Below are 17,812 nucleotides of genomic sequence, written 5' to 3' on the forward strand. Positions count from 1 at the left end.
GTTTTTGCAAGATGATTTTAACTGTCTTTTAAACTTTTATTGCAATTCTTTAAACTGGCAGTTCCTCAAACCTTCTTTGCCTCCGTCTTCTCAGAAAAGGAAAACGGGCTCAACCTGCGAGAAAGGAGCAGAGGACAGATAGGGGAATTCAGCACACAATAAGTAAAGAGATAGTAGAGGAACACCTTTTAATCTAAATGAATTTAAGTCTCCGGGACCAGATGAACTCCCTCCCCGGTATTAAAAGAACTGGCAAATGTAATATCGGAGCCATTGGCAATAATCTTGAGAACTCCTGGAGAATCATCATCATCATCATCATCATCATCATCATCATCATCATCATCATCATCATCATCATCATCATCTATTTCTTACCCACCTCTCCCAATGGATCAAGGTGGGAAACAAACACAAATAACATGACATAACACATGACATCAGTTTAAAAAGCATATAAAACCAAGACATATTAAAATCATTCAATAAATACAAGAATTCATAATTTAGAACTCATCTGGATAAGTCTGATGGAAGAGACTAGTCTTTATTGCTGTTTTAAACTCTCCAGCTCTTCTGGGAGGTCATTCTACAATCTGGGAGCGGCTGAAGGAAATGTCCTCGAGGGTCACACTTTTCAGGCTATTACAATAACATCCAAAATCCATAAACGAGCAATATCTTTATTAGGTGAACCAAAATGCACAAAATACAAGATGCAATAATTGAAGAAGCTGGTGGAGCTTTGAAATAATGTGTTTTGTGCATTTTGTATTGCATCACGTATTTTGGATTGTATCGTGTATTTTGGATGACTCAATAAATCCCAAAGTTTTGGAGATTTTGAATCTTATTGTACTTTGCTACTCCTGGATAAGTTCTCAAGTCTAATTTTGGCTGAGTGAAGTAAACATCCCCGAGAGGACCTGAGAATCCATATGGGCCAATTAGACAGGCGAAGGCAATTCTAAGTAACCTGGACCCAAACCATGTTTCGCTTGTAATGGCAATAACTAACACCTTGTACATTGCCTGGCCAATGTGGCATAATCAATGACTTGGAGAAGGAACTGCGTGCATAATCCAACCATTGCATGGCTACTTGACCCCACACTGACAGCCACACAAACCAAGTCAACCCACATCTGCTACATGATGCAAACCCACTCATTCAAATGTGCCTTTCGTGCAGAAACAAGAGACTCTGTGGCAGAGAGAAAAGGGGAGAGAGGGTGGCTACTTACCCAGCTGGCTGTGCCTCTGAACATAGCCTAGCACTGCTGCTGCTGCAAGGAGCACCCAGCATCCTGCCGACACGGGGAAAGCCATCTGTGGGAAGAACAGACACAGTCAATTAATTAAATTAATTAATTAATTATTTTAAAAGGAACCTGGGGCTTATCATTTGTACTCCCACTGAACCTTGCCCCACTGTTTCTACTCAAAGGCTGATGTCAGGAGATCAGTGGTGTCACCCCCATCTTAGAGTGTCACTCGGTGTGCTCTGAACCCCCTGCACCCCTCTAGTAACACCCCTGACTTCATGGACAACCTTGCTTCTGCTTCAAGACAGTGGTGTTACTTCCAGGAGGGGCTTCCAGCAGTGGGCCCAAAAGAGCATGCCCCCTTGCCTTGCTGCCAGGCCCTGGCTTATCATGAGTAAAATAGCACATGGCAGGGAGGGGGGTGCTTTGGGCACTCTCCCCTCCCTGCCAGGCACCATTTTACTCATGAGTAAGCCAGTGCCTGGCAAGGATTGGGAGTGCTCTGGGCATTCTCCCTGTTATGCAGTGGCATCATTAGGGGGGTACGGGAGGAGATGTATCGATCACACCAAGTGACACCCCAGAAGAGGGGTGACACCAGGCTGAGTGCATCCCCCTCTCTGCCACAAGCCATTTTATGCATGAGTAAGCCGGTCTCCTTCCTTGCTGGGAGTTGGCTTATTCATGAGTAAAATGTACTGCAGCATGGAAGGGGGTGTTCTGGGCACTCTCCCCCTCCACCGGGTGCTGGCTTACTCATGAGTAAAATGGCCTGTGGAAAGGAGGTGTGTGTGTGGTCAGCCAGGTGTCACCCCTCTTCTGATGCATCACTCGGTGTGGTCCACATCCCCTGCACCCCCAAGTGATGCCACTGCTTCCAGAAGGGAACTCAGGCATTCATAAGAAATCACCAAGATTCCAGACAATGTGAGTTAATCCAGAGACAGGATTTGAATTTGTGCCTTCTACCTCTTACTCTAACACAGGAAAGATCTGCAGCACTGAGTGTAACAGAGTATGTATTCCTCTGAATATGTTATTCTTTGCAGTCTTTGCAGACTGTGTCCCTCTGTCCAGGTGGGAAATCATCCCCTTAATGAATAAATAATAAAGTTTTTATTTTTATCCCGCTCCTTCCTGCGATCAGGGCGGCTTACAACAAGGTTAAAAACAGCAGTACAAAAAAACATTGTAAAATACAAACATATCACATCAATAAAAATAACAGGCAAAAAAGCCCCATAGCCCAACCTCTTGGCCATGGAAGAGGAGGGAGGCCCACAGGAACTTAATCGGGGAATGCCTGTTGGAACAGGAAGGTTTTCAAGTCCTTCCTGAATTGGGCCAGGGTGGTAGTTGAGCGGAGCTCAGTGGGCAGCGCATTCCAAAGGGCTGGGGCAGCTGTGGAAAATGTCCTCCGTGCAGTGGAGCATAACCTAGCCCCAGGCACCTTCAGTAGATGCTGCCCAGACGTTCTGAGGGTGCGAGGCGGAATATACGGGGAGAGGCAGTCCTTCAGGAAACCTGGGCCCAAGCCATTTAGGGCTTTATAGGTGATTACCAACGCCTTATATTGAGCCCGGAAGCGAATGGACAGCCAATGGAGATCTTTCAACACCGGTGTTATATGGCTGGCCCTGGAAACGTCAGTGACCAGCCTGGCTGCCATGTTCTGCACCATTTGAAGCTTCCGGGTTTGGTATAAGGGTTGCCCCATGTAGAGTACATTGCAGAAATCCAATCTCGAGGTTACCAGAGCATGTACAACAGTTTCTAGGTCCCTCTGGGCCAGGTATGGACGCAGCTGGCGAATAAGCCAAAGCTGATGACATGTGCTCTTGACCGTCGCATTCACCTGAGCAGTCAGGTGAAGCGACGAATCAAGAAGCACCCCCAGACTGCGCACGGAGTCCTTCACAGGGAGCGTGACCCCATTCAGGACAGGTGGAACCACCGCCATTCCTGGACCAGGGGAACCTATCACAAGTACCTCCGTTTTCTCTGGATTCAGCTTGAGTCGGTTTTTTCCTCATCCAGCCCATTACTGACTCTAGACAGGCCTCGAGAGGAGAGACGCCATCCTTGGTCACTGCATCAGTCGGAGACATAGAGAAAATAATTTGGGTGTCATCAGCGTACTGATAACCCCGCGCCCCATGTCTCCGGATGATCTCTCCCAGCGGTTCCATGTAAATGTTAAAGAGCATGGGAGACAGGATGGCCCCTTGAGGGACCCCGGTTTTAAGGGGCCTCTCGTCGGAGCACACATCTCCCAGCTGCACCATCTGGGACCTCCCGGAGAGGTAGGACCGGAACCACTGGAGCGCAGTGCCCCCGATTCCCACCTCTGCCAGGCGCCCCAGAAGGATACCATGGTCTATGGTATCGAAAGCCGCTGAGATGTCCAAGAGCACCAACAGGGACACGCTTCCCCTGTCGATGCCCAGACGGAGATCATCGACCAAGGCGACCATGGCCGTCTCAACCCCATGACCTGCCCGGAAGCCAGTTTGAAATGGATCCAGATAATCAGTTTCATCCAAGACCGTCTGAAGCTGGATCGCAACCGCCCTCTCGATCACCTTCCCTAAAAATGGCAGCAGTGAAACTGGCCGATAATTATTGTGTACCAGGGGGTCGAGGGAGGGCTTTTTAGTATCGGTTTTACAATGGCCAATTTTAATTCTGATGGAAATTGCCCTTCCCTCAAAGATGTATTAATGATCCGGCGTAACAATAAAGTTACCACCGGTCCCCCCGGGCCGCTAGCCACGAGGGACAGGGATCGAGAGAGCAGGTTGTCTTCCGAACACTTCCGAGGATCTTGTCCACGTCCTCGGTACTCACCGACTCAAACCGATCCAATTTAATAAAGTCCACGGAGGCTCTGGATACCTCTACTCTAGGTTCTGCTTGAATGTCAGCATTAAGACCTTCGCTTATACGAGAGGTTTTATCCGCAAAAAAGTCATTAAATTGGTCACAGCAGGCCTTAGAAGGTTCAAGGATCTGGTTCAGGGCGGGAGGGAGCTGAGTTAGCTCCCTAACCACTCTGAACAACTCTGCTGGACGTGACTCTGCAGACTCAATACGAGCACCTTAGAGGTAGACACACCAGCAATTCATTCTGTGTATATAGCAATACTTTTTAAATGGCTGTACCTCTTGCAAGGACACTGCCATCATGTGTTATTTTGAATAAATAAGCAGTAAATCAGGACGGATCAAAACCATCACAGCAGTTGTGTAGAGAATGACCTTCTGTTGGGCATTTTTCTTCCCTTCACTCATTCACTCTCTCTCACAGACATATCCTTGTGATGGTTTTGTGAAAACAACGTTTTCAGAAGAAAAGATGCTTCTTCTGCTTTGACGGAAAATGTCACCTTGGTTTTGCTAAAAGAAGGCAAAACAAAACACTTCGTGTCTAAATGTTTGACTTCATGTCAATTTGCAGCACTTCAAATGGGCTTCGCAGGCTTGCTTTACCAAAAAAAGAGAGCGAAGAATAATCTTTTACAAACTTATTCAGATTAAAAGCATCTGTCATCACAATGGAAAAGAGAGATGAGTGCCGGTCCTGTTGAAACAGATGGCGCATGATTTTCAGGGTGCAGGATGATCGAGAAATGATCCAGTATGGGGATGTAACCAGGTACACACAGGGACACACACTCTCACACACACCTCATATCCGCCAACATTTCACAGGCAAAGACTGGGACACATACAGTCAAAAAACATCAGACTGTGGCCAAGATGCCGAATGTTATAAATGAGGATAAACACACAAACTAGGAGAGGATGCATCAGGTTGTTTGTGCCTGAGCCTCTTGGAAAGGGCATGGCTTTGCCTTCTCCTTTTCTTTTCCCCAGTTGAATTAATCTTGCTGAATAAACTTTCCTGCTGGCAATCTGTACTGTTCTCATATCTATTTGGATGGGAGATGAGTTGTGCCTGTATGTCCACCAACAATTAAAACTGGGATATGCGTGGCCAAGCAACATCAAAGTGTGGTCAAGATGGCAAAAGGTATAGATGTGGAAGAGCTTTTGCCTGAGCCTACTGGGAAAGGCAGGCTTATGCTCCTTCCTCTCTTCTCCCCATTGCTGAGTTAATGGCACACAAAATACTTTTGCATTTGGAATTCAGTTTGCAGCAACTGAAGGAAGACAAAGAGGAAATGTGAAAGGAGGAGAGAGAAACGGGAACATTTTAAAAGCAGCTGCAAAGTGGAACAGCAGAGGATGAATTGGGACTCTCCATGCCAAACTGGCATAGTTTGAGGGTATGACACAGCCCTGAAAAGAGGTGAAGCTTATCACAATGAACATATCATCATCTTTGTATTCCTGCCTGGTGCCAGCTTTTACTGAAACTTGACAGGACATCAGAAGAAAATCCATACACATACCCCAAGTTGCCTTTTGTGGCCTTCAGGAGCCACCGAAATCACCCATTTTAAAAATTACACAATTTTCAGCCCCAGCACTCCCAGAAAAGAGTGCCAGCATGTGTACTGGTTTGAGCATTGGACTATGACTCTGGAGATCAGAGTTCAGATCCCAGATCAGCCGTGGAAATGCCCTGGCTGACCCTGGGCAAGTCATACTCTCTCAGCCTCAAAGCACAGCAATGGCAAATTAACTCAGAGCATGTCAAGACAAGTTTTGTTTGTATAATGCTGAATAAACTAAAATAAACTAAAATAAAAAATAAACGTGCCAAAAAAACCAACAACTAATGATAGGGTTGCCATAAACTGGAAATGACTTGAAAGCACCCAGCAAAGAAAAGTCTTGTTTGGGGAGAAGAAGGTGGTCCCATCCTGGCGAAGTTGCTTACCTCTCATATTCATGGAAAGGGACACTCCCCACCTTTCCAGTCAAGATGGAAAGGGCCAGAGCCCCAAATCTATCCTCTTTGAAGCCTCTCCCAAGTTCTCCCAAAAACTCAACAAAGGACAGGGGAGATCTTAGGTGGCGGATCATGAGATGCAAATAGCAAAGTCATAGGAAGAGAGCAGAGAACGAAGGAAACCAGTCTCAGAAGAAGCATCACATTTGGAGAAACAACAACAACAACGACCACTGGTGATTTACGTATTTTTGCAGTGGATAACAAGGGCCGGTTACAGACTGGCACTTTAGTGCGTGACTTGTGTGCCTTCGAGTCATTTCCAACTTAGGGCAGCAACTCTAAGGCGTTTTCTTGGCAAAAGGTGTTCAGAGAAGAGTTTTGCCTTTGCCTTCAGCTAAGGCACAGAGAGGGGGACTTGCCCAAGATCATCCAGTGGCTTTCCAGGGCTGAGTGGAGATTCGAATCCTGTCGGCACGCACTCCCGCGCGGTGAAACATACGTGGTATTAAGCAAAAAAGCGCACCCAATAGAGAACTAGCAGGGCCCAGAAGGTCTAGGGCTCTGAATAGTCTCAGGGGTGTTTTAGTTTTGATTTGGAAAACATTTGCCTTTCTTGGTGTGTTGGCGGTTTGTGGGCTTCAAGTCTGTCCCAGCCTATAGGTGAACCTCCATGGGGCTTTCTTAACAAGTGTCTTGAAGGAAGGGGGCTCATTTCCAGGCTGCCTCTTCCTTGGTGAGGCTGCTCTCTCCCTCGTTTATTAGCAGAGAAACCTTGTTGTTGTGTATGGTACCTTCAAGTTCTTCTGACTTATGGCTACCTAAAGCAGACTATCATGGGGTGTTCTTGGCAAGTTTCTTCCGAGGGGGGGTGTTTGCTTGCCATCCTCTGAGGCTGAGAGGTGTGACTTGCCTAAGGTCCGCCAGGGGGTGGTCATGCCAAGCATGCATAGAGTGTTCGCACTCCTAGGCCCCAGAGGGGGAGTTCGACACCAAACCCACACAACACAGGCTGGTGGCCTACGACCCCCCCCCCAGGAAAGATCTACCAAGATTTCGGCTCGGTTCTTGGCGTGGAATTTACAGTCACAGATTCTAATGGATCTAAATTCACAATCTCTATGCACTCCGTAGTGTAGGAAATACATAGGGATTGTGAAAGCCTCTAATCCTTCCTTACTGGGCATCAGCCTCTGTGAGCAACAGGGGCTGATGCCCAGTGGTGGTGTTCTCCTGTCAATCCGGACATGGGAGATTGATTGTTCCACCACCACCTTTTGTGAGCAATCTTTGGTGCGACAATCAGAAGCAGAATCCCTGTTGTCAATTCCTTCTCATGCCAGAGATCAACCCAAGAGTGGGTGTTGGAATCTCCATCTGCTGCATCCCGTCCTGTAGAAGTCAAGAGAGAAAACCCCTGGCGTTACAAGCGGCTGATAGCATGTTAAATCCAGATTGGTGGGGTGTTGATTTAGGGCTGTATCCACCCTACAGAAATTAATCCAGGTTTGACACCACTTTAACTGCCCTGGCTCACGGTTGGGGTGTGGTATTAAAGAAAAAAAAATGAAAGCAGAGTTGGAGGAAATTTAACAAAACTACTTAACAGAAGTCTCAAAAAGCTGAAGCAAACAAGAACAATATGAATAGCAACATTACAAAATCCCAGATGCAGGCAGCCTGCATAACATTACCACTGAGGGCAGCATGGAAAGCAGGATTCAATGAATGCTACCAAGACCCAGTAGATCCACAAGGCAATTATTACCTTTCTATTAGTTAATACAATCACCCTGGTTTACTGGCTTGTTACCATGGTCTACACCTGTCTGCTCACTTATCTCATCCAGTCACAACTTAGTTACCTGGACACTCACTGCTATGGAATTCTGGGGATTTTTGGTGGTTGTGGCACCAGAGCTTTGCTGCTCCTGTCTTTTTAGGGTTGACAGCCTCTTTTCTTTGCAGTGTAAATCTGCTTCTGAATACTGAATGCAAGTTTTTACGTTGCTTGCTTGCAATGTTGGATGAAATCTGGGTTGTTAAGGAATATTTATTTGGGGATGGCAGATTCTTATTTTGGGGGGAGCAACCCCCTCATTTTGCCCACATGCCCATAGCTACCCCCCCTGCCTTCCTCCGGTTGATGAAATCCAGCCTTCCTTGCCCAATTTTTCTAATGTTGCCTCAAAAGAAAAGGCTCTTTTCAAAAAGCTGTCTTGGGCTGGGAGGTGGGAGGAAGAGGGTCCCACAGTCCACAGAAACAGATGGTGCTGTTGTCCTTGATAAAAGGAAATTCCCTTTTCAAATGCAAGCAAAAAGACTTCTGGCTTCTCCCCTCTTCTTCTGCTGGCTGGTTTCACAGCAGTTCTCTATCACAGGTTTCCATTTGCTGTAAAACATAAAACGCTTTTATGGCTTTGGTCAGAATTGGTCAACTCAGGGATTCGAAGGATGAAAGCCCGGCCCAAATCATACCCATGATGGGGATTAAATTACCTTGTGTGTATAAAACGAAGCCATTTGCACATGCCTGTTTTGTCCGTATTCAGGCTGGAGATTGAGAGAAGGACTGTAGCAAAATTTGAAATGCATTAATATCTCAGGGATAAAAAAACAACCCACAATTTGGGTTTTGAAGTAAAAGAATCCCATGCACACTTTATGAATGTTCCAGGGGTCCTGAAAAGAAAAGATGTCCCATACCTATCTAATCTAAAACAAGCACGCAACAACAAAACAACCCTCCATATCCCATCATGTTACGGTTCCCCAGGTCTCAGGGCTTGGCTCTCTTCTCTGTTCCTAGGGGGAGGACTCTCACAGGTGAGAGGCACTGCCTTGGAAAGTGTGGTGTGCATTGCTTATAAAGGGAAGACAACGAAGGTTGAAATTAGGACATTGTCTCTGGAAAGGAGGATTTCTGCTACCCTGAGACAGTAGAACAGGGGTCGGCAACCTCCGGCCCGCGGGCCGGATGCGGCCCGCGGAGGCCTGGCGACCGGCCCCTGGCTGCTGTTTGCTACTGCTGCCGCCATCGCAGCAGCCGCCTGTCACGGCTTTTCGCCGCTCTGCGGCACCGCCATTTTGGGCGGGCCAAAATGGCGGCGAGGTCGCATGAGATTTCGCCACCATTTTGGTTTTTTGATGAAAAAATGGCGGTGCCCATAGCGGCTTCTGGGGCTAGGGCCGCCGCCCTTTTTTCACCCAAATGGCGGCGAAGTCTCGCCAGGACTTCGCCGCCATTTTGCTGCCCAAAATGGCGGCGCCCAGAGAGGCGAAAAGCCTGATGGGCGGCCGCAGAGGCAGCGCGGCAGGGCCCTCTAGGAGGCCCGCTGCCATTCTGGGCCCTCCAGGAGGGCTCCAGGGTGGCAGGGGGCCTCTGGGGGCCCTTTGCTTCTTGGGGCCTCCAGGATGGCTGCCCAGGGCGGCAGGGGGCCTCTGGGGGGCCCTATGATCTCTGGGGCCCTCCAGGAGGGCTCCCAGTGCGGCAAGGGGCTCTTGTGGGGCCCTTTGCCGTCTCTGGGGCCCTCCAAGAGGGATCCCAGGGCGGCAGGGGGCCCTGGGAGGCCCGCTGCTGTCTCCGGGAGAGCTCCGAGGGCGGCAGGGGGCCTCTGAGGGGCCCGCTGTCGTCTCTGGGGTCCTCCAGGCGGGATCTGAGGGCGGCAGGGGCCCCTGGGGGGCCCGCTGCTGTTCTGGGCCCTCCAGGACGCCTCGAGGGCGGCAGGGGGCCTCGGAGCCCTTCTGCCGTCTCTGGGGCCCTCCAGGAGGTCCGAGGGCGGCGGCAGGGGGCGTCTGGGAGTCCTGGTGCCATCGCTGGGGCCCTCCAGGGGCCCTCCCACGCTGGTGGCCCCCCAGCTTTTTGCGGTCTCTGACGGGGCCTGGGGCCCTGTCAGGGGCCAGCAAAGATGGGGGCCTGGCCCCGCGGAGGGGGAAGCTCCGCCCCGTCATGCGGCCCCGCCCCTGGAGGGTGGAATCTCCACCCCCTGCACATGGCCCCGCCCTGGAGGTGGAAGCTCCACCCCCGGCATGTGGCCCCGGCCCGGAGGGTGGAAGCTCCACCCCTGGCATGTGGCCCCGCCCCGGCGGGTTGAAGCTCCCCCCCCGGCTTCTGCCCCCCAGTCGCCCGAGGGACAGCAACCCGGCTCAAAAAAGGTTGCTACCTGGCAGTAGGGATAATCACAGTACCACCACATAAATCAGAGTAGCTGCTATGTTTATCTATGCCATACTCCTGTCAACCTATTGGTGTATGTATTTCAGAGGTAGCCATGCTGGCCTCACAACCACAAAAGAGCAATACCATTATTGACAACAAAAAACCCCTGACACACCCTGTAAGGTCATATATTTATGACAACAGCAATAGTGATAGTATATGCTAGAACCTGCAAGAAGAAAGTCCAGCAGTACAGAATGGCTATGGAAAATGTATGATACATTGTAATAGATAAGCCAAACTATTTGCTTAGGATAGATCAACAGAGAAATATAAAGAAGAATGGTCAAACGTTTTAGAGTATATTGGAAGGGGGATTGGAAAAAGAAATAGATTGAAGGACAGCAAGTCCTGTTTTTCTTTCTTTTCTTTATTTAGGGATAGTAGACGATTACTAGAGTGTGACAAAATAGAGTAAATTGGAATGGAATTAAGAGAAAAAATAATGTAATTATGAAGAACAACTTCAGAAGGTAGAGATTTAGGAAGTCTTTATTGCTTTAGTTGTTTAGTGTGATGAAATAATGGGTAGTGTTGTAAGATAGTTATTGTATTGTGTATGTTTGTACGTTTTGACAAACGATTTGGTTTCTCTTTCTGTGTTTATTATATGAAATGTTTTTAAACTGTTTGTTGTGTAAAAAATAAAATAAAAAAAACTGTTGAGGTCAGACAGCTGATCCAGCCCTGAATTCGGCCCTTTTGGGGTCCTCCTTTTGCTCTCAGCATGGAGAGGGAACTGGTTTCCTCTTTGTTCCCTCAATGGAGCCTGCACAAAGACACACACAGAGAGTGCATTCGCTGAAGTTCAAAGGCTTTCAGGGAAGCCTGGACTCCATCCTGGATGTGGTGGTGGGTCTTGAGGGAGCCACAAGAAACACATTTACGATGATGGAGCCAAGGTGTGCAGCCGCCCCAAGGGACAAGGTCGACAGGGGCAAGAGCAAAGGCCCCTCCGGCTGAGTTATGCGCCTCTCCTTGCTTTAATGTGCATGGCGTTATTGCTGTGGGGGTGTGCTGTCCAGGACACAGGGGCAAAAAGAACATCTGGGGCGATGCTGGTGGTGGTGTAGACGCCTAGTCTGCAAGGTACTACTGTGTGCTGAGATCATGCTGGGAAAAGGGCAGAGGGAAACATCTACTGGAGAACATCTGAGATGACAAGAGGAGGGAAGGAGATATCCCAGTCCCCCAACACTTGTACTCATTTTTCTTTTTTCTTTCTTTTTTCTTCTTAGAACAGAGTTGGAAGAGATCTCTACGGGACTGTCCAATTCAACCCCTTGCCATGCAGGAACTCAGAATCAAAGGCCCCCCCCAACACCACACACCCAGTAGATGGCCATCCAACCTTTGTTTAAAATCTCCAACAAGGGTTTGTCCTGTTTTCCTCCCTGTCCAGTAGCTCTTCTGTCAGGATTGCAAAAGCTTTGCTTGAAAACAGAAACTATGTATTGCAGATGTTAACACTTTGTTTTAAGTAGCAGTTCTATATGATCCATCCAGCCAATAGTTATAAATTATTTTGAAAACCCAATCATGATAAGCACAAACACATTCATCTTAATAATACTAGTGCGTCCAAGATCTGGAGGTAATACCAAATCTTGGTTGTGCCATGTGAAAGAAAGTATTACCTAATGGTCAAATGACAAGATGGGGCATAACTCTCTGTTCATGGAGCGGTGATTGCCAGAACACTGCCTTGTAAGTGAATGCAGTGTGTTGCACAACTGAATCCACCCAGGCACATCCATGCGCAATGTATATCCGCTTAAGTACTATATCAGGAAGTTCTTCCAATGTTAAGGTGGAATTTCCTTCCTTCCTTCCTTCCTTCCTTCCTTCCTTCTGTCTTGCTTTTTGAGTTTTGGGTTGCCATGTTTAATTTATTTGAGACCACCAGTTCATCCCTGAATGACTTTTCACCTTTTATTGTGCTGTGTCCAGTGTCTGGGCAGAATCCAGTTTTGGGATGAATGGATGTGAGAATGAGGGATTGTGATGGAGAAGAAGGCTGCATCCACACTGCAAGAATAATCCTTTTTTGGCACCATTTTAACTGTCACAGCACAGGCTAAACTTCAAGAGAAGATCCTGGACTGACGACATCTCTCACATTTTGGGGCTTATTCCGGAAAATTTGCACGTAGTATTTGGCACAACAAACAGCATTTTCTGCACAGGAAACTGGATTTTCTGCGCAGAAATATGCACAGAAAATGCTGTTCCCTGGACAAATATGTGGTTTTCTGTACAAAAATACTGATGTGAATTTTGCACAGGATAAGTCTGAAACTCCAATAGTCTTCCAAAATTGTGAGAGTGGGATGAAGGTTGCAATGAGGCTCTGTGGATCTAGGACTTAGATTCTCACATGTCTCAGTCTCATATGCAGATTAAGAGAACAAATTTTCCCCTCCTTATTTATGAGACAGTCAGACATTTTGCTTTTCACATTCACACAGTGACATTTGTGCAAATTATAAAGCTGTGGCTTGGTGACTTTCCAAAAGCAGAAAACTTCAAACAATTTGTTTGCCTCTGTTCCATCAGTCAGCCAGTCTGTCTTTCATGCTGCATTCCCTGATTCACAGAGTAAAAAAACAAACCCAGTTTTGCAAAGGGACATTATGCAAAAATTGCAGGGAACTTGACAAACTTGACAACAAGAAAAATGTGTTATTCTTGTACACATGCTGGAGGTGGAAATCTCTGGAGGGTTAATGAACTCTCAACAGGTTGTCTCCTCAGGATGAGTAATTTGGCAAGTTTTCTCCAATCCCTCTGCTACATTCAAGCCGTGTTGCATTTCCAGAGTTGGGCTATTTGTCCCCTCCATCAGGGCTGCTGTCTAAATAGGAATGGCAAACTATTTATGGGGAAGGTCAGTTACAAATAACCAGGATACAGTGGTTATTTGTGGCCCAAGAAATGACAGCCATGCCACTGTTGCTGGTAGGGTCTCCCCATCAGACCAATTTTGCTGAAGAGCCAGATTCAATGTGCCAAACATCTAGAATCATAGAATCATAGAGTTGGAAGAGACCGCAGGACCAGCTGGTTCAACTGCCTTCCATGCAGGAACTCACAATCAAAGCATCCCTGACAGATGGCCATCCAGCCTCTGTTTAAAGAGCTCCAAGGAAGGAGACTCCACCACTCTCTGAGGAGTGGGTTCTAATCTATTAAGGTCCTTCTGAATCGTGATCCCGTCCTCTGGGGTATTAGCTTTCCTTCTAATTGGTGTCATCTGCAAATTTGCGAAGTATGCTCCCAATTCTGCATCCCAGTCATTGATAAAGAGTGTTGAATAGCAAACTGGGCCAGGACAGAACCCTGTGAACCCACTGGTCACTTCTCTCCAGGACGAACAAAGAGAGCCATTCCTGAGTACTCTTGGAGTTTGGCCGGTCAACCAATTACAAATCCATTGTAGTTGCATTGTCCAACCCACATTTTACAAGCTTGTTTGGAAGAATGTCATGGGAAACCTTGTCAAAGGCCTTACTGAAATCAAGATATACTATATCTACAGCTTCCCTTCATCTAACAAGCTGGTAATTCTATCAAAAAAAAAAAAAAGTACTGGTCAGCAGCATTATGGGGGGGGGTGACACTGTGGAAGTCCTACCATAGTTCCATAGCTAATATTTTTAGTTACTATGCATCTTCTCTGAAGATGCCAGCCACAGATGCTGGCGAAACATCAGGAGAAACTCATCTGAATATGCCACATAAGCCCAAAAAAGCCCACAAAAAGCTATGGATGCCGGCCATGAAAGCCTTCGACTTCACTGTGAAACCGCTCCTGAATACTCTTTTACCATTAAAACCCTATGATGAGACAATTTGACTTAAACTGAGGCTATCATATTTTGAGATGGCCTAAATATCCTAAATCCCAGGATCCATAGGATGGATACAGTAGTTAAAGTGATGTCAAACTGCATTATATTTACAGTGTGTAGATTCACCTCTGTCTAGAACATATTGTGCAATTTCACTCTCCTAATTCATCTCCATTTTTGCACTTTTGGTTCAGGAGGCACCTTAAGGCCCATTATTATATTATTATTATTATTATTATTTTTATTATGTCCCACCTTTCTCCTAATATAGGGACTCAAGGCAACAAACAGCCTGTTACCTGACTTGCATTTCTGATACAAACAATTTAGGTGAGATCCTGTTGGCATACATGTGTAAGTTAAATTACTCTTGTGGGGTTGCACCTTTTTGGCTGTAGTGTCAGTTCATGGTTGTATAAGTCAGGTTTCCCCAAGTTTAACAATTTCACATGCTTCTTGAATGATGCGTAGCTATTTGTCCTGCCTACAGTGTGCTACTTGCAGATCCCCTGGGATTGCAGAGACAGCCACTGTGTGTTGCAACGTTATGTTGCAACAAGGGAGCATGTTGCAAACGCTCCAGTGGCTGCCTTTCATTTCAAAATGTCCCTGACAGAACTGAAGAAGCTGCATGAAACCATACTATGAACATGGCAAGAACTGTCTGTCCAGAAAAAGATTCCAGTTCTTGCCCCTCTGATGAGAGCGGATAGCCCAGGTTTAACTCTTCTGACAGGCCAGCCTGGCCGCTGAAATATCCCCAGCAGTGAGTTCCCAGGTGTGTTCAAGTCCTCTGGAGAAAACGCTAATCCTTGGCTGGCTTTTGCTTCCATCAGGGTGCAACACTGCTAACCCAGAGCTCTCATTCAACACAACAAATTAAACTGCAAGAGCTGCTCGTTGGTTTTGTAAAGACAGCCATCCTGTTCCCTTCTCCACTGCCCACCCTCAATTTAAGCTTCACGTTTCAGATGTCAGTTGGTGGGTTTGAAACAATCAGTTATTTACTCCTTTTGTTAACCGAAATGGCACAGCGTTGCCAGCATGGTCCCAGCCAGATGGGCAGCCCACACCTGGCAGCTGCCACATCATTCCTTGCATGCCAGGCAGATCCCAGGTCAGCTGTGTGGCCCAGGTCATGCGCCAATCCCTCACTCCTCTCCACCACTCCCAGCATCCAGCATCCACAGCGGTGAGCAGCTGGTGATTTTCCTCTGGAGAAAAGTGATGCAGAATTCTAGGATGCCCAAAAGGGCACAGACCTTGCACAGGGCTGCCAAGTGCCCCGTTTCTGTACCCATGAAAAGAAATCTTCAGGTGCTCCCCCAGCTATTTTCCAGCAGCCGATCTACATGATGGAGAGAGGTGGCAGATGACCATAGTCGTGCACTGCTAGCGCCTCTTTGGTGGGATGAAGAGGTGATAGGATTTGTTGTTAACTACCATTGAGTCAACCGCAAGAACTCATGGTGACTCTGTGGATGAACATACAATACTGTACAGCAAAGGTGCGTTCAAAATTCTTCCAAAAAAAAAGTCTTCCACATACACAGTGGGCATGGGAGGTGGGGAAAGATGCTATTTGGGGGCTTCTGTATAGTATGTCAAGCTTGTAATATAGTTTTATTGTATGCAAAAAAAAAAAGCTTTGTTAGATTTCCATTGTTCTGTTGTTTGGAATACTGTAATGGAGGTCCGTGCTGAATTTTTGGGTGACTCTGTGGATGAGGCAATCCCAGGGTTGCACAAAATATGGATTGCCCAGAAAAGCTCAGAGCACAAATTCTTTGAGAGTGCAGCTACACAGTGAAATATGGCAGTTGACACCACTTAGTGCTGCAGACCCTACTAGGAATCTTGGATTTGTAGTTTACAAGCTGTTTAGCCTTCTCTGCGAAAGAGTCTCACATATCCCAATCCCAGAGGACTTTTAATTCAGCCTGTTTGGATGACATGCTGGAAGACACTCAGCAGCTGAATTGCCATCAAATTTAAAACACCATTCAAGTCGTGTCTTCCATTTTATTATTATTTATTTATTATTATTATTTTATTAATTATTATTATTATTATTTTCTTCTATAGTGCTGTAAATGTACACAGTGCTTTACAAAAAGCAGCGGCCTTCCAGGAGGACTATCCAGATGATATTTAAATGTACATTTTAATGATCAATTTTAACTGTAGATTGTTTTACTATATAGTGTCTTGTTTGTGCTTTTATTGAGCGTGTTGTTAACTGATGTTGTGTGTCTGTTGGTCTGTTGTTGTCCTCCCACTCCGTTCATGGGGGAGGTGGGTAATAACTAATAAATGTTGTTGTGGTGTTATGTGGAATGGACCCAAGACGTTAAGTGTGTGTTAAAAATTGCATTATTCCTACAGTGTGATGCATTCTCTGTCCCTAGCCCTTGCTGCTCTTATCTTGTGCTTATAACAGTTAGAAAACACACACCACATCCACCTATAATAGCCTTTTAAACAACATGTTTATTTACGCTGCCTGACAAAGACTGAACACCAGTTGGTCTTTGCGTCCCTTTGACTGCCCCATCCAGTTGCCTTGCTAATTCCACTTGGCATAAAAGGGGCAGCACCTGCCAAGCACAGCATAGTTCCCAGCTGTTCCAATGTTTCAGTGCACATCATCAGAAGTGAATTATTATGAGCTGTAGACACCAGCTCTAGTGGAGGTTCAGTGGGTGGCTCTACACAGTAGAAATATCGTTTGACAACACTTCAACAGACAAGGCTCCCTCCTACAGAATCCTGAGCTATGTTAGTTTTGTGAAGCACAGCACTCTTGGGCCGAGGAAGGCTCAAGACCTTGCACTACAGACTCAGGACTCCATTAGATGGAGTGACAGCACATAAAGTGGTGTCAAACTGCATTATTTCTACAGTGTAGATGCACCCTTAGTCATCTTGTAGGGAAAGCTAGCGTTGATTTGTTCTATACAAAATGAGATGGCAGGGGCAATCCTAATTTAGTGTCCAGTGATATATCTTGACACTCCAGGATTCTGTCTCCTTCCTTCATAGCTGTCTTTTCATGTCCAGTCTTCTGATTTCTCGACCGCAGCCGCCGTTTTGATTAATGACTGAGCCCAGTGATCAAAATCTGTACCTGTTTTCATGTCTTTGGCGGGTTATAGACCGCCCATTTGGGGCGGTCTGCCACCCGTCCCTTTCCCCGGTGCTCGGGGCCTCAGTGTGCAGAGAGGCAGCCGCTGAGGCCCCGATCCGCCGCTTTTCAGGCTGCGGGGAAGCAGCAAACGCCGCTTCCCGCAGCCTGAAAAGGGGTGTCCCTGGGGCTTCAAGCCCCAAGGACACCCCGCGTGGCGGGGAGGGGGAGAAAGGGGCCGCTTGGCCCCTTTCTATTTTAGTCCGCTGGGCGCAGCCGTCTGAAGGCTGCGCCCAGCGGACTAAACCGGAAGGAGCTCCGAAACGGAGCTCCTTCCTGCTCTGTGTTCAGGGCGCACTAAGCGCCCTGGCGCGGAGCAAGGACGTACGTCCGCGCCGCCCCATCTAGAGGTGGCACGGCCGTGATGTCCTCACGGCAGCAGCCGTATGGAAGGGCCGCCGCCGTTTAGTGCGTGATGTAACCCTAGTGCGTGCT

General features: G+C 47.2%; 1 protein-coding gene across 4 annotated transcripts in view; it reads right to left on the minus strand.

Moving 5' to 3' along the window:
* Positions 1-17,812, minus strand: part of CNTFR (ciliary neurotrophic factor receptor) — a 549,220-nt gene that overhangs the window by 245,742 nt on the left and 285,666 nt on the right. For all 4 annotated transcript variants that reach the window (XM_042448841.1, XM_042448839.1, XM_042448840.1 and 1 more), the window contains one exon: positions 1,245-1,329. In XM_042448841.1, coding sequence (XP_042304775.1) covers positions 1,245-1,329 — 85 coding nt within the window. The remainder of the gene's footprint in view (positions 1-1,244; positions 1,330-17,812) is intronic.

Source organism: Sceloporus undulatus, chromosome 2 (genome assembly GCF_019175285.1).
Source record: "Sceloporus undulatus isolate JIND9_A2432 ecotype Alabama chromosome 2, SceUnd_v1.1, whole genome shotgun sequence".
Taxonomy (NCBI): Eukaryota; Metazoa; Chordata; class Lepidosauria; order Squamata; family Phrynosomatidae; genus Sceloporus; species Sceloporus undulatus.